The 26,615-nt window shown below is 38.6% G+C and overlaps 1 protein-coding gene across 49 annotated transcripts in view; it reads right to left on the minus strand.

Annotated features, from left to right (window-relative positions):
• The window catches only part of rims2a (regulating synaptic membrane exocytosis 2a), a 1,270,129-nt gene that overhangs the window by 104,206 nt on the left and 1,139,308 nt on the right, over positions 1-26,615 (minus strand). For 41 of the 49 annotated variants that reach the window (XM_039736790.1, XM_039736792.1, XM_039736793.1 and 38 more), the window contains one exon: positions 7,578-7,819. The exons of 6 other annotated variants lie outside the window; for them this stretch is intronic. In XM_039736790.1, the coding sequence (XP_039592724.1) occupies positions 7,578-7,819 (242 nt within the window). The remainder of the gene's footprint in view (positions 1-7,577; positions 7,820-26,615) is intronic. 2 more of the 49 variants (XM_039736791.1, XM_039736816.1) reach the window with 1 other exon arrangement.

Below are 26,615 nucleotides of genomic sequence, written 5' to 3' on the forward strand. Positions count from 1 at the left end.
CAATTGACAAATTAAAATATAAACTTCTTGAAACACATTCTGCAATCTCATTTCCTATGAAATTTCATAGCTCTATAAATCTTCTTTGAACTGTGCCACTGCTAACAGAAATGTAGCTAATTTCAGCTCGTCGTCAAAAAAAAAGGAATACTTCCATTAATTTTTGTTATTGGAGCAGATCTTTCCTAGAAGCGTTTACGAGTTCTCTGTGAGCATCCTGAGTACTGAACTTTTTCTTTACTTCCATTTCATGTGTACTGAAATGACACTGAACTGTGTAGGATTTTACCTGTCAAATTTCAGTTTTACATAATGCGCATATCATCACATTTTCTGCTGAATCAGGCTTCAAAAAAACTAAAAACTTTTAGTTGTTTGTTGTTCAAAAAATAACATTAAAAACAAAGGTGCTGCTATTCTTTTAACATTTAAGTGTTTTATCCTTGTCTTGAAATGTGTACAAGAAAAGAACCATAACAAAATACAAAAGTTAGTGGAGCCAGCAGTTCAGTTCCACAAGTACACATCCACTCCAAAATGCAAAGTGTTTCTCCTGGAAGATGCTGTCCCTCATCTAAAGACTGACAGAAATCAAGCCTTAGTATCTTCCTAGGCTAACTACAGTGGGCTTTTGACTGAGATATGACTTGCATATTTGCTCACATGTTTCAAATATTGAAGGATTAAAAAGGATTAAAAATAAGTAGTCTTACCATAGCAACTACTGAATGTTAACTTGTTCCTCAACCAAGGAAAGTATTAATTTTATATGCATTTCTAAATTGCATCACAGCTTCTATTCACACAACCTCGGGAAAACAAATTATGTCATTTTTCCATATTTATGCAGCTAGCAAAAGATATTTAAATTATATATACCGAACATGTAAGAAATATATACTGCTCATAAAATGAAAGGAAAACTTTTTAATCAAAGTATAGTAAGTATTATTAGGTCTATGCTAAAATATCTTAAGCTGGTTTAAAAGTTGTGGTTATGTTTTAATCTTGTGCAGTAGATACACCAGCAAACAAAAAAACAATAAACCAACAAAAGATTTCAAGCAACAGGAGGAAAAAACATGAATTGTCAGGAAAACAAACAAATCTGTGAAGTATAAACAGAGTTTCATAGATATTAATTCCCATAGATTAACAAAAGAAGTACAAGTCAGTGATTAAGAAAATTAGAACCTTATTTGTACCCAGGAATAAATTGGTCTTTTTACAGAAGCTCTTTCAATAATAAACACAGTAAATACATAGATAAGTAAATATATATATATATATATATATATATATATATATATATATATAGTATATATATATCGTATATATACAGTATATATATATATGTATATATATATATATATATATATATATATATATATATATATCATATCTATACTAATAAAAGGCAAAGCCCTCACTCACTCACTCACTCACTCACTCACTCACTGACTCACTCACTCACTCACTGACTCATCACTAATTCTCCAACTTCCCGTGTGGGTGGAAGGCTGAAATTTGGCAGGTTCATTCCTTACAGCTTCCTTACAAAAGTTGGGCAGGTTTTATATCGAAATTCTACGCGTAATGGTCATAACTGGAAGCAGTTTTTCTCCATTTACTGTAATGGAGATGAGCTTCAACGCCGTGGGGCGGAGTTTCGTGTGACATCATCACGCCTCCCACGTAATCACGCAGTACATAGAAAACCAGGAAGACCTCAAAAAGCGCTTAAGAAAACATGCATTATATAATTGAGAAGGCAGCTAAACAATAAGAAGCGGCGAGTGACATATACAACCATATTCATGAGTTCTGCTACTTGGAAACAAAGCACGATGTAAACCTACACTTTAAATTAAGTTCATAGACAGGCTGCGCTGGCGCTTGTAATTTAGTGCCCACCCATATAAGGCCGTCCGTCAGCGGCAATCCAATAGCAAACTGCTTGGTAAATATTCACGGGTGAAGGACTGTGCTTATGGAGAGGAAGATGAGATGGTCAGGGTGGTGTTTGACACAAACTCAGCGAAACTGAGAGAAAGTTTTAAGTGGCCAGGACTAAGGTAACATTAAATACAGCCATGGACATAGCACGAGATGGCACCAGCACAGCTGGGAACCTTCGATGCATGTACACCGAGTGGCTCACGTGAACTGACGCAGTGCACAGATAAAAAGCAACAGTTCCAAAGAGCTGAACAAAACCGAATTACACAATTGAAAAGGCAGCAAAAATATGAAGCGCCTGATACATACAAGCATATTCATAAATCCAGCTACTGCGAAACAAAGCACACGGTGGAAAAGTCAATGTCCCGCTAAAGGAAGACAGTGTAAAAAACCCGTGCATGCAGTGTGTCAGGTCTCAGATAAAGAAGAAGACGAGCTGTTTATTGATGCAGTAAGAAACGAATCGATGAATGAAACCTGTCATCTTTACAACGATTGACAAACACGGAATGTAACTTGAACACAACACATCCTACAAATACGAACCTGATTGAAAGAAATAATGATAATCAAATCCTTGATGACAGCAACACTCAGTAACACTCACAAAACAAATACTGTATATTGACAGTCATGTTACGTTATTTTTAAAATGTTCCCTTTTCTTTTCTAGCTTTTTAACACACTACTTCTCGCTGCAATACGCTGGTATATATATATATATATATCCCGATCTACATACTCGAATAATGGATACTTTATTAGCCATCAATGATTGTTTTGGTAAAGCCATACTCAGTGTATTCATTAGATGAACGGTAAAAAAGTAAGAGCGAGGGGAGGATGACTTATTGAGGCATGCAGGCTGTAGTGTCGTCAACTCTATCTGAATTGCGCGATCACATTTGAAAAAATATATCTTTTCAAGTTCTATTTAGTCCATATGTGTCAAACTCAAGGGTCGCGGGCCACATCCGCCCGGCGTAATTATATCCGGCCCGCAGATCATTTTATATACTGTATTATTGTTATTAAAGCCCGGGTATATGAAGCGCTGGTAACACAATAAACTACAGATCCCATAATGCAGCGCTTCAGCTGCCTTGCCAACACTTACGCGTTAATCAAGTCTAGCTTATGATGCTGCAAGTTATTGCGGCTAGCTCACACGATGCTGAAGAGAAAAGTTGATTCTGAAAATAGAGCCTTTAAAACCGATGGGAGGCTGAGTATATGTTTACTGAACCCGTGTGTCTCATTTGTGGAGCTAATGTGGCTGTAATTACAGAATTTAATCTAAGACGGCACTATGAGACAAAACATCAGGGAGTTCTGTGTTGTGGAGATTCTCAGGATGGATTGCAGGTGCTCATCAGTGAGGCTGAAAGACCTGAATGCAATGCAGAAGATACAGAAAGCAGAAGAATTAAATAAGAATCTGACACTTCAGCGGACGTTTTTACCCGTGCACAATCACAAAGTGATTTCAAGTGAAGTTGCTTTTATGGGAGACACAAATGCACCAGTGCAACTTTCCCTGTTGCCAAGTAATGTTGAAACCAAGTCGTCACTACGGTGTTCCCAAATCGCACTTTGCTGATAAACCGAGCGCACTGAGTTTGCACGGCGCTTTGGTGACTTTGAAGAACAAAAAAAGTCCGTCTACATGCGGCTCGAACCTTGTGCATGTTTGGTAGCACATATCTGTGTGAGAAGCTCTTCTCAGTGATAAAGACTAACAAAACAGCACACAGGAGTCGCCTCACTGATGAGCACCTGCAATCCATCCTGAGAATCTCCACAACACAGAACCTCACACCAAACATAAACGAACCTGTTGCCAAAAAAAGATGCCAGGCGTCCAGCTCTAAAATGACATATGAGCAAAGACAACTGAATGATTTGATTTGTTATTGCTGAAAGGAACACATTTTATTTATATTTCCAGGTTTTGTTATGCAGCATGTTCATATTTGAATTTGTATAATTTTGAAAGGATATATTTTTATGGAGAGCAAAATCTTTTGGGATATTTAAAATCTAAGTTTATTTTTTATATAAATTTACATAAGAGTAAAGAAATTTGAATGTTTGTTCTTTTAAGTTATTTAAGGTTTGAGTTGATTTATTCACGAATAATATTCCTGTCTGTTTTTACCATTCCTACCAAAGATATTTCTGTCGACTAAATAAAAATTCCTTCTATTTAAAATTTAAATAGAACTTGAACAAATATGATAGTTCATAATATCCACGCAGACTTGCACGTAAGAGCGGGAGTTATCCGTTTTAACAAGCAGCGTATTGCACTGATACGAAATAGCTGTGTGTGTATATATGTAGATATGTATGTATATGTATATATATGTGTGTGTGTATGTATATATATATATATATATATGTGTGTATATATGTGTGTGTATGTATGTATGTGTGTATGTATATGTATGTGTATATATGTAGATATATATGTGTATATATGTGTATATGTATAGATATGTATATATATATGTTTATGTGTGTGTGTAAATATATATATATATATATATATATGACAGCAATACTCATCACTCACAACAGTGACAAAACAATTACATTGACAATCATGTTACGTTATTTTCAAAATGTTTCCTTTTCTTTTTCATTGCTTCTTTAACACACTACTTCTCCGCTGCGAAGCGTGGGTATTTTGCTAGTATATATATATACTGTATATATATATTGTCACGCACGTGCGACTAGGAGGACGCGGATGGATCTTAAACCACTTCGAAAGACGTTCGCCTGCGGGGAATGGCGGGGTACTAACCTTTCTCCTTTGTCTTCCAGGAAAAAACACGCTCCGCCATCATAGCCTGCCTGCACTACGTCCACTTCCGCCCTTCCTCCGCCATCTTTCCTGACGTCTGCTTATTCCTACCTCCCATTCCAAATTGCTAGCTCACTGGCAGGGGCCATATGAGGTTAAGGAATGAAGGGGCTCGTCGACTATTTAGTTAAACAACCTAATCGTCGGCCGAGCGAGAGGATCTACCATGTCAATTTGTTAAAACCTTGGAAGGACAGGGAGGAGTCTCCCGACACTCGTAGATCCCTCTCCCTATTTGCTAGCACGTCTGCCCTTAACCTCGGTGACGAGCTGACACCCTTACAGCGGCAGGAGATAACCCAGGCAATCCAGGCCGTCCCCGAAGTAGTGAGCGAGTCACCGGTCCAGACCTTGCTGATTGCGCACGATATAGTCACGGACCCCGGAGTAATCGTCCGGGAGAGGCCCTATAGATTCCCGGAGGCAAAACGCGCTGAAGTGGAACTTCGGACCTGCCCCTTTCCCCTTTTTCCTCAGTCTTGTTTTGGACTCCGTTGTATGCACTTCAGTGCTGGTTAATTTGACAAAAACGACTTTTGCAGCCAGGAAACCAGATTACACGGGTGGCTGCCCCAAACCTTTTTCTGTCTATGTCTCGTTTTTGTGACAATATATATAGGAACACTCAACAAAACTGAATAAAAAAATTCAACTGACAATGAGATACCAAGAAGGCAGATACATCAGCATTCGTGTGTCAGCTTTTATCCCTCCAGATCAGAGAAATTCCAGTTTCATTGTCTCAAAATGCCACTCACAGCTACAGTTATTCCCAGTTTCAAATAAGAACTAACAGCGTCAGATCTGGGGTTTTGGTGGTGGTTTGTATCATGATCGTGACTAACAGAATATATGCGAGAGAAAAAAAACGCTAATCTTTTCAAAGTACTATAAATTTACACCAGCTGTTACAGATGCAAATCAAATGTATGTTTTTATTGTATATAATTAACAATAAGAGCAGCTCACTACTCAAAATGGCAAATGTGCACAGGAGCTGGTTTCAAACTCGTGACCACTGGATTAAAAGTGAGCAGTTCTTACCACTGCACTACGGAAAATGTTGCATTGCACTTGCAGCTATTGTGAAAGTGTTTATTTGATATTTGGACTTTAATCTTAACACAATATACAGTTTATGTCTACAGTTTGTCATTTACTACTAAAACATGAAAAACGTTTCTATGTTTACATAGATTGTTGTAGACACAGAACACACATGAAATGCATGTGTTCCAAACAGTGATCTATTATTTCGACTCTAAAACTCCAGCACTTCACTCCAAGATAATCAACACTCAAGTTGGGAGAACCTTTTGCCCATTCTGCGGCAGTGGTAGGGATGGTTTAGCAGGCTGATTGCTGCTTGTCTTGATCGACACATTTACAAGACAAAAGATGTGGATGGAGAAGTGCAAAGGAATTTAAGGTGGGCCAGATTTATGAGTTTTTTGTAGGCTTTGGTAATTTGAGTGTTAAATACAGTAAAATATCTTTGCAAACTCAGTAAATTATCATTGGCTTAGGAGAGTGGTGACATGTTATTTGTTGTTTGGACATGCAAGTAAGAATTTCACTGTACTCTGTATATGTGACAATTCTACTACTACTACTAAGATATACTTGTTTTGTTTTTTTTTAAACATATAGCGGTTACCCTTTCTCACAGACTTTAATGCAACAAGAACCTTCTTACCTGGATCCTGTACTGTCTAAAGCAGACAGTGAAAAGAAAAGATGGGACAGGGAAATGGAAGTAAACAGAAACAAAAACAAGGATGGGTCAAGATACTGTCAAAGCCAAAACGTCATTCAAGAATGAAAGTCAAAACTCATGCAAGGTTTGCTACTGAAACATCAATAGCGTCACTATAATCTAATAAGGATTCTTTCAAAAAACCTGGCCAGTAATGACACTGACTGGCCAGTGTAAATACTTTCATATGCAATGGTCTCAAACTAATGCTGCTTGTTGCCACCCAAAACCCAAAATGGAGACATGTATTTCAAAACCAAGATGGTGTCATGGCAGAATGATAAATAATAAATAATTAAATATTACTTTCTTAACATGTAATGTGTGTACTGAATGAAACAAAAGTAAAATATGAATCTCTATAATGCAAAGATTAAGTAAAGATTTTAAGTGACCACTAGAAAAATTGAAGGAGAGAAAAAAAAATTAAATTGCTTCTTGACAAGCTCCAGATCCATGACAGAGCCATTGGAATGTAACAACTACATTGAAGGGAAATTGGATTGTTACAATAATCCTTACAAAATAAACATACTTTAATTATTTGAATTTCTTTATACACGTGTAGACAATATAAACACATTGAATAATTAAACTCACTGCTGACAAATTTTCAAAGCTACCCAAGAGTATATTTGGAGGCGGCATGCTGATGAAATAACAAGTGAAATATTGTTCAAAATATTCTTCCCACAACTGAAAAATGTAATATCAGCTCCTATTGGTTCCTAGGAAAACAATGTTTCTTTTTTTAAAGACAAGAGAGAAACACGAAAAGATGAAATACTCAGATGTACAAAAATGGCATTGGCTTCTTAGATTTAATCTAGAGGGAAAACAAAGTTGCCATATTAACACTGGATTATAAAGTAGATCTTGTTTTCTTTCCTTCTTACACTGTAAACTAACAAATTAGAGTGTGAGCAGAGAAAATGTAAAATTATCAGTTCATAGTATAGTATTACCACAAAATATATGAAAAGGGCCTACCTGTTTGGCTCAGTTGAGATGTACTCCGGCTCTTCCGTGACAGCCCCACAATCGCCACCATTTTGGCACCTATGCTTGAACGTCTCTTCTTGCCCCCAGCACCTACTGAACCCACAGCAGTGTCTGACTGGCTGCCATCGTTCTTTTCCAAGCTGTACATGTCACCTCCAATGCTGGTGCTTTTCGTCATGTTCTTTCCAGGGACTCCCATCTGCCTGTTTTTCATTTTGGATGTAAAGTCACTGGTCAGCCCAAACAAGTGCACAAGAAAAAATGAAAGAAAGAAAGAAAGAAAGAAAGAAAGAAAGAAAGAAAGAAAGAAAGAAAGAAAGAAAGAAAGAAAGACAGAAAGAAAGGCTTCAGGTAAAGGGTGCAGAGTCAACATTAACAAATATATAGCAAGGAAATCATTAATAAGTGTTACAAAGGCTATGTTCACACTGCAGTTAAAAGTGACTTAATTCCCATTTTTCATACATTTTTAATTTGCATGTTCAAAATAATACATGCAAATCCAATATGAGTCTGTACCGGTATCTATCCTGAATGTTCCCTGCATGTGCAAAGTTAATAAAAACAACTTTGTCACACAGATGCAAACTACTAGACTACCATGAACATCAATGCCAAGTTGGCTGCTGACTTACTTAACACTGTTTTCAGTGCAGGATATCTACAATTTGTCCACTCATGATAGCAAGGATGAGAAGTAGAAAAAGAAAGATCTTATCTTTTGAGTTGTGTGCAGTACTCAATGTTGTATGTTACGCACAGATCTGTGGACATGAGAGAGTAGTAAGGACAGGTGGAGAGTTTTGATGTTTCAACTAATAGTTCCAGAATGTCAACGGAGATGTTTAAGCCGCTTTTCCACTGCATAGTACGGCACGACACGGTTCAGTACAGCTCACCTTGGTTCGCTCAGTTCGGCTCGGTTTGCGTTTCGACTGCAGTTTAGTACCGCTTTAGAGTGGGTGGGATTATTCACGTGTCGTTAGAGTTGCGCCGCCTCTACTGCCGTGACACCATTGAACTTTTACAACAACACGCAGACAACGACAACACTTTAGCTCGACGACGCACAAGGTTAAGCATCTAAAAAAAGCACATCACTAGCTAACTTTTATCACTGTTGCAAAGCATAAAATGAACTTAACTGCAAGTGTAACATTAAAATGCTGATTCTGTATATTACAGATCTTCCACATTTTGCAAAAAAGTCGCTGCAACAGACCATCTGTTTGGACATTTAACCGTGCTTCAGAGTGGTGGGATGTGATTGTTCCCGGTTTTACAAACACTCAGTGGCTGGAGAACTTTCGAAACTTCCGCGTGTCTGTACCTTTAAAGAAAAGAATAGCCAGTGACGCAGTAATGACGATTTTCTCCGGCCAATCAGTGACCAGCAGAGTTTACACGTCACATTTTGGTAACGGTTCGGCACGCTTGGAACCTCGGCTGAGGTGGTACTAAAAAAAGGACCAGGTACCAGGTACTGTTCCCAGTGGAAAGCCCCGCAAAAGTGAGCTGTACTGAACCGTGTCGTGCCGTACTATGCAGTGGAAAAGCGGCTTTAGTTCCTTTCTGCAATATTTTCTTGGAGAAATAGGCAGGTTAGGGACGCTACTTCCATCAAAAAAAATAATGGCAGCAAGGCTGTATTGGCTGGTGATAAATGCCCCAAATTCCTATTAAGTGCACTACCTTGCTTTCTTTGTAATGGCAACTTGAGTCACTAGTGTGATAAAAACTTCATTTTCAATGCACAGGTATGATGAAGGTTGCATAAACACTGATGTAAAGTTAGTTGGGAAGAGTACATTTGCACTCAATTCTGATTCAAGCAGTCAAATGATGGTTGCACTAAGTCACATACTATATTTCTGTATCAGATTTAGTACCATATATGAAAGTGGTCTAAATATGATTGAACAAAGTCTGATTTCACATGCTTTTCTCTTGTTCACATTTCTCTGAAAATATTAGATCTATGTAAAAAATAAGTGAACGTATCAAAATTAAGCTGCAGTGTGAATGTAGCCAAAAACAGAAATCAGGAGCTACATGTTTAACTACAAATATAAAAACTATTTTGTACATAACTACTGTAATTAGTATCCTTCCACCTCACTAATTAAAAATACAACATATAGAAATTAAATTCATTATAGAACTGTGAAATAAATGTACAGTCGACCTTTGACATATGACCGGCCTGGCATGCGGACAACTTGATTTATGACCAAAATTTTTGTTTTGGTCCTCCGGTTGTAATATGACCAAGCTGTGCGCTGAGCTTACTCTTGAGCATGCAACGTACAGTTGGCCATGTGAACAGTAATCTTGTTTCAAATCTCACAGCTTGGATTGCTGCTATCATAATCGGTTTGAGTTTCATGGTTTGTTTCAATTACGACAGTATTTGTAGGACTTGTGTTGAAGACACATTCGGCATCTGTCAAGCGTTGTAAGTATACAAACAGTTTCATCGATAACTTCACATCCAGTTTTTGAGAGTTTAAACATTCATAAACATCAAAGTGTCCACTACTGAAATCGTCACCTGTCAATCTAAGATGTTTAAGAGGCATTGGCGGTTGTCGAAAGGTGTAATATATTTGGCCATTTCGGTACATTTGAAAGCGACAACCGAACAATTCAGTGGCAGCCATCAACTCACATGCAGATGCATAGGTGAAGGGCTTAATCATTTCACTCTTATAGTGCTCCTGTGTAGTATAATTATTTCCTGTACCGTCATCAGTCCACACCTTGAACCTGTCCCAGTCATTCAATACATAAGACACAATGTTCCTCCGGATATCATGAGTGAGCCTGATATGACCGTGCAATATGTAACAAAGAGAACGGAAAAGGCAGGTGCCATCTCTGGGCATGGAAACCACTCGGTAAGTGACAGTTCTTTGATCGATGGTGATCACCTTGATAGACATGTTAATGGGGGTACGGTTGGAATGATAAAGGAAATGGGTACCTGAAAAATGTAAAGTAAGTCTAAAATACCTACACAATAACTATAATCGTAATAAATGAACAATAAAACAGCGGAGAAGCCGTGGATTAAATAAAAAGGCTGTATTTATCAGCAGGGAGACGTGAATCCCGTGGCGAAGCAAGGAAGGGAATGTAGAGACTGGAGCGACGGACGGCCTTATATAGGCAGGCAGCCAACAACGTGGGAGGCGTTGGGATGGGTGACCCAACGGCGCCTCACACGGTGATCGAGCTGCAAGCTATATGGACATATATATGTACGTAAGTAGGATTCAGTTAGTGTTGGGAACCCACGTACCAAATTTCTTGAAGATGGGCCCATAAGTAACAAAGACCGTTGAAAAGTTCAATATGGCAGCCGACAGTGGCATCATACCACCGAAATAAGTACCAAATTTCAGCCTTCTACCTACACGGGAAGTTGGAGAATTAGTGACGTTGGAAAGTTCAATATGGCGGCTGACAGTGGTGTCATACCACCGAAATAAGTACGTACATTGGTTTTGGTTAGCGCAGGGAAGCCGCCTACCAAATTTCGTGAAGATGGGGCCATGAATAAGAAAGTTCAACACGGCGGATGTTGTTGACCGTTATGACCGTTACGCGTAGAATTTCGAAATTAAACCTGCTTAACTTTTGTAATAAAGCTGTAAGGAATGAGCCTGCCAAATTTCAGCCTTCTACCTACACGGGAAGTTGGAGAATTAGTGACATTGGAAACTTCAATAAGGCGGCTGACAGTGGCATCATACTACTTAAATAAGTACGTACATCAGTTTTGGTTAGCGCAGGGAAGCCACCTACCAAATTTCATGAAGATGGGGTCAGCCTTCTACCTACACGGGAAGTGGAAAAATTAGTGACGTTGGAAAGTTCAATAAGGCAGCCGACAGTGGCGTCATACCATTGAAATAAGTACGTAAATCGCTTTTGGTTAGCGCAGGGAAGCCGCCTACCAAATTTCGTGAAGATGGGGCCATAAATAAGAAAGTTCAACATGGTGGACGTTGTCAACTGTTATCGACCATTATGACCGTTACGTGTAGAATTTCGAAATGAAACCTGCTTAACTTTTGTAAGTAAGCTTTAAGGAATAAGCCTGCCAAATTTCAGTCTTCTACCTACACGGGAAGTTGGAGAATTAGTGATGAGTGAGTGAGTGAGTCAGTGAGGGCTTTGCCTTTTATTAGTATAGATATAATTCACTAAGACCATGGCAAGCAAGACGTATAATTGATAAGGAAGGAATAGAAGGTAACGAAGGTAAAGAATGCGATTGTTAAGGGATGTTAGCTAGCGGGCTGGTGCGGCACATGATGATGTCATCAGGCTGAGTCAGCACCAGCTTGCTTTCGAGTGTATTATTACAGCAGTTCACAACACGGCCAGCTTTGAACTGAGTGCTCGACAACTTGAGAAACAGCGATCACAATCAAAACGAAGAAAGAAATTGTGCAGAAATATGAGAGTGGCGTTCGTGACCGATCTCGCTAATATGTACAGCATGTCAAAATCCACCATGTCGACAATTTTACAAAGAAAAGATTTGCATAAGGAGGCTCCTTCGAAACAATAACCACCTTCCGTTTCATTCTCCTCCTCCTCCTTTCCTGCAGATGTCAAATTAAATGGTAAGTAAGAGTATGAAATTGTTGTTTCTGGTAGGCTAGGCACTTTTTATAACTTTTTGGTTAGTACATTAGAAAAATTATTGGCGTTTTGGTAAATTATGCACAATATAAAACCCTCTTTTATTATGAAAAAGTTAAGTAAGTGTTGCTGTGGGAAGTTCGGAGCGCATTATGGGTATTTCCATTATTTCTTATGGGAAAAATAGTCTTGACTTACAAACAACTTGAGTTACAACCAGCCCTCGCGAACGAATTGAGTTTGTAAGTCAAGGGTCCACTGTATACTGAAAATATTCATTACCAAGCTGTGCCCAGAAACTAAGTTTATAGTTTCAAAAACTTATTTTGAGCAAGATGTCACTGAATTGGAATAAAATATATAATAAGTGGATGAAAGATGGATATTTTTCTCAGCAGTTTTACCTTCTAAAGTAATAATAATTCTGTAGGAAAAAGGTCAAGGTGTCAATTAACTGCACCATACAACTTATACAGAAGATGATAGGCAATTTTCTCAACATCTGAATGCATCTGCAATGTTAAAATAGCCTTAAAAGTAAAGCTTGTCTGCTAGCTTAAGGCCTGTTGTTTCACTTTTACTTGATCTGGGCTGGAATATATAAAATATGCATATTTTCATTTTAGTAAAGGTAATAATTGTTCTAATAACAGTCTGCTATCTTTATGATGTCTTCCACATCATTCTGTTTCTGGTTTCCAACAGCTTTACCTGGAGTATCATGATTTAATGCCTGACATTTTTTTAACCTACACTGTCAAGAAAAAAGTGACTAAGGTGATAAGATCAATCTCCAGTACTCACATACTGTAACTCTACTGTTTTTACCTGCTCCATGGAATAAATCCCAATAATTTGTGAGTCTTTGACAAAATTTAGAACTGACTCTCAACACTGGGAAAACCAAGATTCACCATGAAGATGTCTATAAATACGCTCTGGAAGTTGTCCATAACAAGTGAAGCATGAAACCTGCTGAAATTGTTTTGCCTCCAGTTTGGCAAAATTGCAGAAATTCTCAAGTACTTTGCTGAACTCAGAGAAATGCACTGAAGTCAGTGGGAAAGGAGAAACTGAACTAGTTTTGAGTGGAATGTAATGATGCAATCAGTGCCGATGGTAGGTTATTTTGTGTTATATGTGAAGCTTATTATTGCGCCAACTGACTGTTTAGTAGTCAACCTGTGCAGTTTGGTTCCCCCACCTCCCCCCCCTTATGATCTGTGCCCTAGGCAAATGCCTAATCCACCTTAATAGTGGCAATGGCCCTGGGTGCAATGGACTTTAAATTACTGATTATTGTGGCCAAAAATGTGACCTGAAATGTGAGATAGCAGCACTATCCACTCCAGCACTGTGTCTCCCTGAAATTGAAATAATAAAATTACATACCAGAAAAGTGAAACTTCTAATAGATTGTGGCAGATAGGAAGCATGAATTCAACAAGTTTTACCACTCAGAGATTTAAAAGCAGGTAATCAAAACATAGAGCATTTTTTTAATCATTTTCATGTTTTCTCTACCGAATAAGTGCAACACTAAAGCATGAGGATTCTTCACTACTTTCTGTCTGTACTATCTTCAGAACACTCTACACAATACAATTAAAGAGGTATTTTCATGTATTACACACAGGTCAAATACAAGTACATACTAAAAGATAGTACCTTTAAGACACAAATAAACTGACATTTCCAGTTTCCTTCTTCAAGCATGATTTATGCTTAACACTAGAATTACCAGAGCCTACGAAAAAACTTGTAAATCCGTCCCACCTTAAATTGCTTCTTAAAACCGTTCTCACCTCTCCGCCAGCGTCTTTTGTTAATCTAAATGTGCTGATAAAAGAAAAGCTGCAAGTAGCCGGCTATTCCATCCCCCCCACCGACTTAGAACGTTCACAAACTTCTCCCAGCTCATGCCTTGATTGATTTTCTGGGAGTGAAGTGGAGTTTTAGAGTGGAAATAATAGATCATTGTTTGGAACACACGCATTTCATGTCTGTTCCGTTTCTACAGTAATCAGTGTAAACACATTGTTAAAACAAAAACGTTTTTCATATTCTAGTAGTAGATGACAAAATGTAGGCATAAACTATATAATGTATGAAGCCTGAAGTCCAAATATCAAAGAAATATTTTCACAGAAGGTACAAATCTAACACAACAATTGCACTTTTATTCAAAAATATAACTGCAGAAACAAAAAGCTGCCTTAACATGCGACATTGAAACATGTTTATTATGACTGCCTTCGTGGAGCAATAGAATCAGCTGCCGACTGAGAGTCAGAAGGTCGCAAGTTCGATCCTGCACCACTCTGTTTTGAGAAGTAAACTGCTCTTAGTCTTACTATTTTAGAATAAAAACATGCATTTGATTTCAGTCTGTAACAGCCGGTGTAATTTATGGTACTTGTAAAGGTTAGCTTTTTTATTTTTATTTTTTATAAGTCAGTTTTATTATCTCGGCCGTGTTCACAAGCCCAAACACACCCCACCCCCGTATCTGATACTGCTGTTTTCACATAGACTCGCTATAACAGAGGTAAACTCAACTCCCTTCTACATCGGAGCAAGAATGCACATACCATTGCTTGCATACTAAAGTGTCAGCAGGCACTTTCCGTGGCATTACACACATTTTTGAGCATGCCCTCTGCACACTACTTGTGACTTTAGGCTTTAGGAAGTAAGTAAATAAATAAAGGTAAATCGTGTCATAAAATGATTTCTTCAAAATGTCACATATATTTGTCTCTTTCTTTTTATAAAATGTGCGTTGATCACCGCCAGCATGTTGTAGCATACAGCATCTGGCCACCTGTATGTTCTTGCGAGCACTGAATAAAAGACAAATATACAGTCTGACTGAGAGAATCAGACTGAAAAAAGGCAAATATTTAGAAATGCCCTACTTTTACAGCTGATCAGACGCTGTTCGTTTTCAAATAATACTGCATTTGTGCGATGATGTTTTCACATATATTGTCTCTTTCTTTCAGGTGTGTAATAGAAACCACAGCATAGAGAGAAACACTTTAGTATGCAAGCAATGGTATGTGCATTCTTGCTCTGATGTAGAAGGGAGCTGTTTACCTCTGTTATAGCGCATCTATGTGAAAACAGCAGTATCAGATGCGGGGGTGGGGTGTGTTTGGGCTCGTGAACACGGCCGAGATAATAAAAAATAAAAATAAAAAAGCTAACCTTTACAAATATCATAAATTACACCGGCTGTTACAGACTGAAATCAAATGTATGTTTTTATTCTAAAATAGTAAGACTAAGAGCAGTTTACTTCTCAAAACGGAGTGGTGCAGGATTGAACTCGCGACCTTCTGATTCCCAGTCGGCACAGGCAAGCATCTCCACCCAGAGCCGGTTCGATCCTCTCCGCACCCCCAGTTTGCCTTCTACCCTGGATGATGTATTTGTGATTGGAGATTCAATCGTATGCATATGAAACCTAAATATCTCTTGCCCTAATCAGAAAACTTTTGTCTCTTGTTTTCCCAGTGCACGTGTCCGAGATGTTATGAGACGAGCGTGGACAGTCTTTGAGAGGCACAAGAACAGGGCAGCGGGATCCATTATGATACATGCCGGGGTAAACAACGTCAGACACAAACAGTCGGAGATTTTCAAGGCGGATTTTTCAGCAATTATTAAAGCCACAAAGGAGAGGACCCTGGCTGCAAGAATCTTCATCTTGGGTCCCCTACCTCTCGTTAGGAGATCGAACGAGTATTACAGTCGTCTGCTGGTGTTAAACATCTGGCTAAAAGGCTTCTGCAAGAGTCAAAACATCGGGTTCGTAAACAACTGGGACCTCTTCTGGGAGAGGCCATGTTTCTTCAATAGGGATGACACACATCTGTATTTATCAATAGCATCTGACAACCCAGACACTCTTGATTCACTGACACAATGTCTCACTTGTTTCCGAATAGATGAGTAGTAATTTTCTCAAACTAAATAAAGAGAAAGCAGAAATTTTAGTGATTGGCAATAATGGATATAATGAGGTTATTAGAAAAAAAACTTGATGCATTAGGAGGTAAAGAATTTAGGGGAAACTACTGTCTCTGACCTGAATTTTAAATCACAAATGAATCAGATTAATAGGACAGCATTTTTTCACTTAAGAAATATAGCAAAAGTTAGACCTCTTATAACATTGCAAGATGCTGAAAAATTTGTTCCCGCTTTTGTTTTCAGTTGGCTAGTATACTGTAATGCACTCCTCTCAGGACTACCCAAAAAAGAGATCAATCGATAGCAACTAGTGCAGAATGCAGCTGCTAGAATCTTAACTCAGAAACGAAAATCCGAGCACATCACCCCAGTTTTGATGTCACTACATTATTTACCGCTGTTATTAGAACTGACTTTAAAATACTGCTTATGGTTTACAGAGCCTTAAATAATCTCACTCCATCTTATATTTCGGAATGTCTTACACCTTACACTCCAAATTGCAACCTTAGATCTTCAAATGCGTGTCTACTTAGAATTCCAAGAGCTATACTTGAAAAAAGTGGTGAGGCAGCCACCTGCTGTTATGCACCTAAAATCTGGAATAGCTTGCCAATAGGACTAATACAGTGGAGCACTTTAAACCACTGCTGAAAACACATTACTTTAACATGGCTTTCTCATAGCTTCATCTTAGTTAAATCCTGATGCTCTGTATATTCAATTAATTATCATTATTATTCGTGGTAGTTCCAAAATCCATACTAACCCCTAATTTCTCATCTGTTCTTTTTCCGGTTTTCTGTGGTGGCGATCTGCGCCACCACCACCTAATCAAAGCACCATGATGGCCAGAAGTCCACATGACCAAATCATCATCAAATTATTCCATGAGAACCCTGAATACAATCAGGACTGATTGAGGTAATTTAAGTTAGGTAGAATGCTTACAGGGGGCTGGGCGGTCTTGTGGCCTGGAACCCCTGCAGATTTTATTTTTTTCTCCAGCTGTCTGGAGTTTTTTTTTTTTGTTTTTTCTGTCCTCCCTGGCTATCGGACCTTACTTTTATTCTATGTTAATTAGTGTTTCCTAATTTTAATTATTTATTCTGTCTTTTTCTCTTTCTTCATCATGTAAAGCACTTTGAGCTACATTGTTTGTATGAAATTGTGCTATATAAAAAGCTGTTGTGCTATAAAAAAGGTTTATGGGGCATTGGGACTCCTTTTGGAACAGATGGGACCTGTTTCACCGTGACGGGTTACATCTGAACCGGAGGGGCACCAATGTATTGGGGAGGCGTATGTGTAGGCTAGTCGAGGATTGTTTAAACTAGGGAATGGGGGGGCAGGGAGTTTAGGACAGGCCAGATTTAGATCTATACATGGAAGAACAAACAATGGTGTAGAAATAAACACGTAAAGGTAGAAGGATTAACACATTAAAAATAGCTTGCCTTAATGCTAGAAGTATCAAAAATAAGGTAAGTGAGTTGGAGTTGTATGTAGCAGAGCATAATTATGATATTATAGCAATAACGGAAACCTGGCTAAATAACAAAGATGGGGATGAGTGTAACATAGAGGGATACACATTTTTTAGGAAGGATAGACAGAAGAGAAAAGGAGGTGGGGTTGCTGTTTATGCCAAACAGGGTTTAAATGTATGTCATCTTCAGTTGGATGATGAGCCCCATCTTAGTGAGGACATGTGGCTTCGCCTGGAAAATATTAGGGAAAAAGGTCTTATTTTAGGAGTGTGTTATAGACCACCCAATTCAGACAGTAAATTTAACACACATCTTTTTAGTAATATTAAAAAGGCAAGTTTACAGAGGGATATTATAGTCATGGGGGACTTTAATTATCCAAATATTAACTGGGATAACCTTACAGATGGAGGAGCACAAGAGCAGGAGTTTTTAGAAGTAATCAGCGACTGTTTTTTAACACAGCATGTTAAAGCACCAACAAGGGGTGAAGCCTGTCTGGATTTAGTATTCTGTAATAATCAGGATAGAATTGAGGGTGTAGAGGTGATTGAACCACTAGGGTCAAGTGACCATAATGTAATACAATTCTCAGTATTTTGTAAGAGTACAGATGCAAAGACTAAAATTGTTAAGATGAACTTTGGTAGGGCTAATTTTGAGCAGATGCGACAAAGTCTAAGTAGGATAGACTGGGATAAGCTTTTAAATGTGGAGACAGTCGAGGAGCAGTGGAACAGGTTTAAAAATGTTTTACATGTAATGCAGGACAGATACATACCTAAATTTGGAAGTAATAGGAAACTAAAAAATTCCATGATGGATTAATAAAGATTTAAAAAAGAAGTTGCAAAGGAAAAAACTGCTGTATAAGGCATATAAGACTAATGACTGCAAAGAGAACCGTAGCGCGTATGAGAAAATGAGGGCAACCATTAAGAAGGATATCAGAGAGGCTAAAAGACAGTTGGAGAGGAATATAGCAAATAAGGTGAAAGAAGACCCCAAGGGATTCTTTCAGTATTTTAGTAGTAAAAGAACAGTTAAGGAGGAGGTCAAGTTCATCAGGAATAGTAAAGGGGAATTAAAAGATACAGACAATGAAATAGCAGATGCCCTAAACTTACATTTTTCTGAGGTGTTTACAAATGAACAAGTGGATAACCTCCAAGAGGTAAACGCAACTACTAAGGAGGTACTGAGGGATTTGGAAATTGTTGAGGGAGAAGTGCTGCTCAGATTAAATAAGATGAAATCAAACAAATCATCAGGGGCCTCATGTATAAACGGGGCGTACGCACAGAAATGTTGCGTAAGAACTTTTCCACGTTCAAATCGCGATGTATAAAACCTACACTTGGCGTAAAGCCACGCACTTTTCCACGGTACCTCATGCCTTGTCGTACGCAAGTTCTCTGCTCGGTTTTGCAGACTGGCGGCACCCAGCGTCAAAGCAATGGTACTGTTCCTGTGTGATTACTCATTATTTTCATGATGCGGCTTTATAAATACACCGAAACTAACCGCATATTGTTTATTAGGGTCTCAGCCACTGCAAAACGTTTTAAAGCCTTTCCTGTACAGACCTTGTGGTTCAGAAACAGTTTCATCCCAAGGACTCTAAACGCACTTAGTCAATTGCTCCTTGTAGAACTGTTAATACTTATAAGTACAATCACCCCACTGTAAACTTGCACTATAGTTATAATATCGCACAACCTGAGCCACTTTATAAAGTGCGTATTTACATATGATGACAATGTCATTTTTAAGGTGAAATGCAGCAAAATATGTTTATTAAATTATACAGATAAAACTTTAACCTAATTTAAAGAATCTATATTCTTCACTGGGAGTGTCATTAAGGATAGAATAATTAAACATGTACTACGAAGATATTTCAATGTTCCTTAAACGTTAACTTCTATTACAGAGCTGATTGTGTGGCGATCGGTTACTTGGGGAAAGAAAAGCACTGACTGCAGTGACGGCTACGCCAATATATATTGAATATAACACAGAAAGAGAAAATATCAACACAGCTAAAAACACCGCGGCAAATTTCGGCAAAAGTTAAATGCTTGTGTCATGAGCACGAGGCGGCTATGCAGTGTCCACAACGGACGAGGCCATCCACCGGGCATAAGATACCTTACTGACATTGGCGGGCGAAGGAGCCACCGATTCTTCCTCTGCCCAGTGCCACCACAAGCCTAGAGCCGCCCTTGAGTACTGCTGCAATAAATTATTTCATCGAAGTGAAACACATGTTTAATAACGTGCTTTAACTCTAATCATCATAAAAATTATATCACGTATACATCTCAGTATTTTAGTTATTCAGAGAGCTGTAATATCACGAATGTAATGGATTCTGTGTCCAGTTGGAGGAAGAGAGCCGGTTTAAGAAGCAAGTACTGATTCACACACATAGGCACATAGAAGATCAAATACAAAACAAAGCATTTAACGTGCTACTTTAATTACAATGTGGTTTGAGAAACTGGTTAATTAAACGATTTTAAGATGAAGTTTATGATGTTCTACTTTAATGACAAAATAAACTACGTGATTAAAGTGGAAATGTCGAGATTGAAGTTGACATTTCGTGCTTTTTCCCCACCGTGTGCCTTTTTTCTCTGTACTCTAATAAGCTTTCATATGACACTCAGACAGTGGGCTACAACTCGGCTTTTCACGGCGACTTTAATATATGACTTTTTTTTTTTTTTCCGGCACTGTGCGATTTTGTGAATGTGAGCTTTCAAGTTTCTCCAACACGCTATGTCACTCGATCAGCTTTTTTTGTTGATTATACCACGGTTTATTTGAACAAATAGTATGTTTTTCCTTTGCCTCCACTTGGTATTCGCTGAAATTCTTATATTTTCCCCCGTGCTTTTCCCATTGTCTTTTCACAGAAGGCTGAGTTTAAGGCGATTTATATTGATTTGCATATTCAAAGAGGCGTAATTCTGGGAGGAGTTGGGGCGTTACATAAAGCGCGTGCACGAGCGTTAGTTTTCACACTGATCGGGATTTATGTAGCGGAAGAACGTGGAAGTTGGAGTACGCACAGATTCCTGCATCTGGATTTTTCTGTGCGTAAGCACATTTCGGCTTTTGTGCTTGTTATAGTGCGAGTTCTATGCACGGCGTTATACATGAGGCCCCAGGCCCAGATAATATTTATCCTCGTGTTCTTAAGGAGACTAGTGAGTACATACATAAACCCTTGACACATATTTTTAGGAAGTCACTGTGCACTGGAGAGATTCCAAAGGACTAAAAAATGGCAAATATCATCCCATTATATAAAAAGGGTGACAGGGCAGATCCAAGCAACTATAGGCCAGTAGGCTTAACAAGCATCACAGGAAAATTAATGGAAGGAATTATTAAGGATAAGATTGAGCAACACATGGCAAGGACAGGAGTTATTCTGAACAGTCAGCATGGGTTACGAAAAGGGAGGTCGTGTTTTACTAACATATTGGAATTCTATGAGGAGGCAACAAAAGGATACGATCAAAGTGGAGCTTATGATATTATTTATCTGGACTTTCAAAAAGGATTTGATAAGGTGCCACATGAGAGGTTGGGCATCAAGTTAAAAGAAGTGGGAGTTCAGGGTGATGTTTTTAGATGGGTGCAGAATTGGCTCAAACACAGGAAGCAGAGGGTGATGGTGCTAAGGAACCTCATCAGAACTGGCCAATGTTAAGAGTGGTGTTCCACAGGGGTCAGTGCTAGGGCCGCTGCTATTTTTAATATATATAAATGATTTGGATAGGAATATAAGTAACAAGCTGGTTAAGTTTGCAGATGATACCAAGATAGGTGGATTAGCAGATAATTTGGAATCCGTTATATCATTACAGAAGGACTTGGATAGCATACAGGCTTGGGCAGATTTGTGGCAAATGAAATTTAATGTCAGTAAATGTAAAATATTACACATAGGAAGTAAAAATATTAGGTTTGAATACACAATGGGCGGTTGGAAAATCGAGAGTACACCTTATGAGAAGGATTTAGGAGTCATAGTGGACTCCAAGCTATCAACTTCCCAACAGTGTTCAAAAGCCATTAAGAAGGCTAACAGAATGTTAGGTTATATAGCACGATCTGTGGAGTACAAGTCCAAGGAGATTATGCTCAACCTTTATAATGCACTGGTGAGGCCTCATCTTGAGTACTGTGTGCAGTTTTGGTCTCCAGTAGTCCAGGCTACAAAAAGGACATAGCAGCACTAGAAAAGGTCCAGAGAAGAGCGACTAGGCTGATTCCAGGTCTACAGGGGTTGAATTATGAGGAAAGATTAAAAGAGCTGAGCCTTTACAGTTTAAGCAAAAGAAGATTAAGAGGTGACATGATTGAAGTGTTTAAAATTATGAAGGGAATTAGTACAGTGGACTGACACTGGTATTTTAAAATGAGCTCATCAAGAACACGGGGACACAGTTGGAAACTTGTTAAGGGTAAATTTCGCACAAACATTAGGAAGTTTTTCTTTACACAAATAACGATAGACACTTGGAATAAGCTACCAAGTAGTGTGGTAGACAGTAAGACGTTAGGGACTTTCAAAACTCGACTTGATGTTTTCTTGGAGGAAACAAGTGGATAGGACTGGCAAGCTTTGTTGGGCTGAATGGCCTGTTCTCGTCTAGATTGTTCTAATGTTCTAATGTTCTAATAAATAAATGTTGTTGTTATTAGAACATGTTACCATCTCTGTTCATGAGTCATTCATATGCAAAAAATTGAACAAGCATGGTGTCCATGGCAGGATACAAAGGAGGAAGCAGCCACTCTCCAAAAATTACCATGTTGCACACCTGAAGTTTGACAAAGAACACCTTGACATACCATTCACAACTCTGTTGGTAGAATAATTTGTGGGCTGATAATACTAAGGTCAAATTGTGCGGGAAGAATACATAACAAAACATATGGTGTAAAAAGGGCACTCCATACCAATATGAAAACATAATCCTGATGACGAAGTATGGTGATAGAAGAATTATGACTTGGTCTGCTTTGTTGCCTCTGGGCCTGGGCAGCTTGCAATCACTGAGGAAAAAATGAAGTCTATGAAGGTACCCTACAGGGTGTCAGTTTTCCAACTGAAGCTCAGTAGATATTGGGTTATGCAGCAGGACAATGACACTAAACATCGAAGTAAATATACAACAGAATGGTTTAAAGATGGGTTATGCAGCAGTGCAATTACCCCAAACATTTGAAAAAAGTCTACTACAGAATAGCTTCAAAAAAGGAAAATCTTCTTTTTGGATTGGCCCAGTTAGAGCCTAGACCTTAACTCAACAGAGATGCTGTGGAATGACCTCTAGAGAACTGTTTGCACCAAACATCCTAAGAATATAGCTGAGCTGAAACAGCTATACAAAGAAGAATGGTTCAAAATTTCTCCTGAACGATTTAAAGGTCAGATCTGCAGTAACTGGACGTGCTTGTCTGAGATTATTAATGTAAAAGGAAATTCGACCTGTTATTAAATCCAAGGGTTTACTTACTTTTTCTACCATACACAGTGAATGTTTGATGGTGTGTTTAACACTAGAATTACCAGAGCCTACGAAAAAACTCGTAATTCCGTCCCACCTTAAATTGCTTCTTAAATCCCTTCACACCTCTCCGCCAGCGTCCTTTGTCTTTTAAATGTGCTGATAAAGAGAAGCTAGGAGCAGCCGGCTATTCCATCCCCCCACCAATTTAGAACGTGCACGAACTTCTCCAAGCCCATGCCTTGATTGGGTATCTGGGAGTGAAGTGGGCTTTTTGTTTCTTCAGTTATATTTTTGAAAAAAAGCGCAATTGTTGTGTTATATTTGAACCTTTTATGAAAATGTTTCTTTGCTATTTGGACTTCAGGCTTCATACATTATATAGTTTATGCCTACATTTTGTCATCTACTACTAGAATATAAAAAACGTTTGTTTTAACAATGTGTTGACACAGATTACTGTAGAAACGGTGTGTTCCAAATAACGATCTATTATTTCCACTCTAAAACTCCACTTCACTCCCAGATTCCCAATCAAGGCATGGGCTTGGAGAAGTTCGTGCACGTTCTAAATTGGTGGGGGGATGGAATAGCCGGCTGCTCCTAGCTTCTCTTTATCAGCACATTTAGAAGACAAAGGACGCTGGGAGAGGTGTGAAGGATTTAAGAAGCAATTTAATGTGGGACGGAATTACGAGTTTTTTCGTAGGCTCTGGTAATTCTAGTGTTAATAAAGACATGAAAGACTAGCTGTATTACCCTTCTTCACCTAAGAAATTTTCTTAGACACTGGGCCTCAATTATAGCGCTGTTGGTTAAATCAGATGTATCAGATGTGCTATGTAACTAATTACTATTTTATATACAGTACTTGTATTTTTTTTTACCGGGGCTAATATTATTAGTTAACTTGAGCTGCTTACTATTGAACATACCAAATGTATATGCCCATGAGTGAAACATTTCTGCCTTAAATTCCTGCTTTTCCTAGTGACTTGGGTTTTGTTGACTGAATACTGTATATTATTATCATTATTAGATGTTTATAATCTTCATTAGTTTATATTGTACACTCAAGCATTTCTTTATAGGTTTTGTCAGTTGTATGTTTAACTTACTTTAACATATTACATATAGATTTTATGTTTATAGGCTGCACATTTACATGGCTCAGATAATAAACTGAACATTTGAACACTGAACAGAAAAGAACAAATAAAAAAATAAATAATTTAATAAACTACAAATGAAATGGACTGCGGAAATCATATGCAGTTGAGGGGGCTGAAGGGGCCACGTGGGAGTGGAAGGGACCATGATGGTGCTGGTGTGAAAGAAATTGCTACAGAACTCCATACTAAAGGACATTTCCAATAGCAGTATTCAGTGTTTTAAAGTTGATTTATAATTGCTTTATTCAAAGCTAAAAACTGCTAAAAATCTTGACTCTCAATAAGCATCAAAGGCTAAAATTAGTAGTGTCTCATTATGTAGTAGGTTTGAATAAATGTCTACCAACAGAATAACAAAAGTTATGAATTACTCTTACTCACTTGAACACGATCATTAATTCTATCAATTGTCTTGAAGGGTTCAAACACATATGGCCTTTTATATTTGGGCACTACTAAGAATTTTATCAGCACTAAGATAATTAAGACATTTTGCCTTTCTGTTTTACCCTTGAAACATATTCTCTGAATGTTCTTTTCTGTGTTATAGAAAAGATAAGGCATTCTTTGATTTATTCATTGTTCATTTTTATTTTATTTTTTATTTTATATTTGTTGTTCATTTTTTATCCTTTTTTTTTGTTTTACTAAGACTTTACCCATATGTCATATTGGGTTTCCCATTGTTCAAAAAACATGACCCTGTTAATGATTGGAGATGGAATGAAATAACATAATGATAAATAATTAATAAAGGAAATTACTAGATCTAACCTATATAATACCACCTACTTGGAGTTATTGTGGAAGACGAATGTTCTCTTCGTTCCCTTGTACTAATTCCTGTCTGAGAAGTAAGCTTTACAAAACCATGTAATAGCATGCTTTGTTTTAGCAAACAGAAAAATGTTTGTGCAAAGGACTCAAGGTCTGAGCATTCCACACATGAGCCTGCCTTATCACGTTTTCCCTTAGCTTACATCTGAACGCCATAACAAAAGGAGCCAAGAAATCAAGTTGCACAAGGGGCGTTGAAGGGGCTAAAGGTTTGTGTATAATAAATGTGTTGACTGTTACATTTTATAATGATATTAAATTACGCATTCTAGGGGTATAAAACTGAACCCCACCCAACAGACGGGGTTCAGAAGAGCCCTGACGCTGTCATGTATATTTGATTGTCTGCTTTTCTGAAACTCTTCTCACGGTGATTCTGAAAATAAAGCTGCTTTATAACCGCACCTGCTGTCGGGTCTGAGATTTCGTCCACAGTTTTGGCGCCCAAACGTGGGGCAGGAGACGGCAGCTGGCTCCTCGTGCAGGATCGTCCAGAGGACCGTGGTGGAGCCGATTCCGGCCGGATCGGGTCCAGCTTCGGTAAATGTAGGATTGGCCTGCCTTGGGCATTTCCTGCGTGGGGAGTCCCTGACCTCCTCCTAGCCGATACGAGGCACGACTTGACGGGCATTTCCATGCAGGTGGATGGAGTCACGGTGAGTAGATCGGGGGATTCCTGTTAGTTTGACTGGTGTGCTGGAAGTAATATGAATATAGAAGGAAAAGAAATAAAAAGCATATGCAAAATAAAGAATAAGAAAGCATACTGTATGGAAAATACATAGGGGTGTTCTAGGGGCTCACGGAAAGTGACTTGGGACCCTACGGAAAACGGCACAGTGTGAATGTTAGCTAGTCACCCCTGTGGAAAGGATTAGAAAAGGGCAGTGGCACGCTCCTATAATAATTTGAGGAACGGGGGTGAAAGGGCGTATTTAGAGAATGTGTGTCTAAATAAACGGGAGGTCGAGTTTTTCATCTGCTGTCTGGTCATACTCTTGTTTCAACGGGTTGCTAAGGTGACGGAGACTATACCCTGGCAGATTGACGCATACAAACCGTCTGATGAAGGGATCGGGGTAAAAACCTCCATATCCTGGACTCCACGGGGCGTATTGATGTAGGATTCTGCTGATGCAAATAACGGACACGAAGTCACCTGAAGCTGTAATCCGGGAATAGGAGCGGATGGCGGGTGGAACGGGGTTTATCGAGGGCTGAGTCACTTTCTGCTGAGATCCTGCCACTCACTATGGGAAAAACAATCAGTAGCCAGTCAAACAGTCCCCAAGAGTCCTAAAACCTAACGTTAGAAGGATTATTTTCGGGGGATCGCCAGGCTCCTAGTGCGCTGTCGGGATCGAA

The sequence above is a fragment of the Polypterus senegalus genome, chromosome 15 (genome assembly GCF_016835505.1).
Source record: "Polypterus senegalus isolate Bchr_013 chromosome 15, ASM1683550v1, whole genome shotgun sequence".
NCBI lineage: Eukaryota > Metazoa > Chordata > Cladistia > Polypteriformes > Polypteridae > Polypterus > Polypterus senegalus.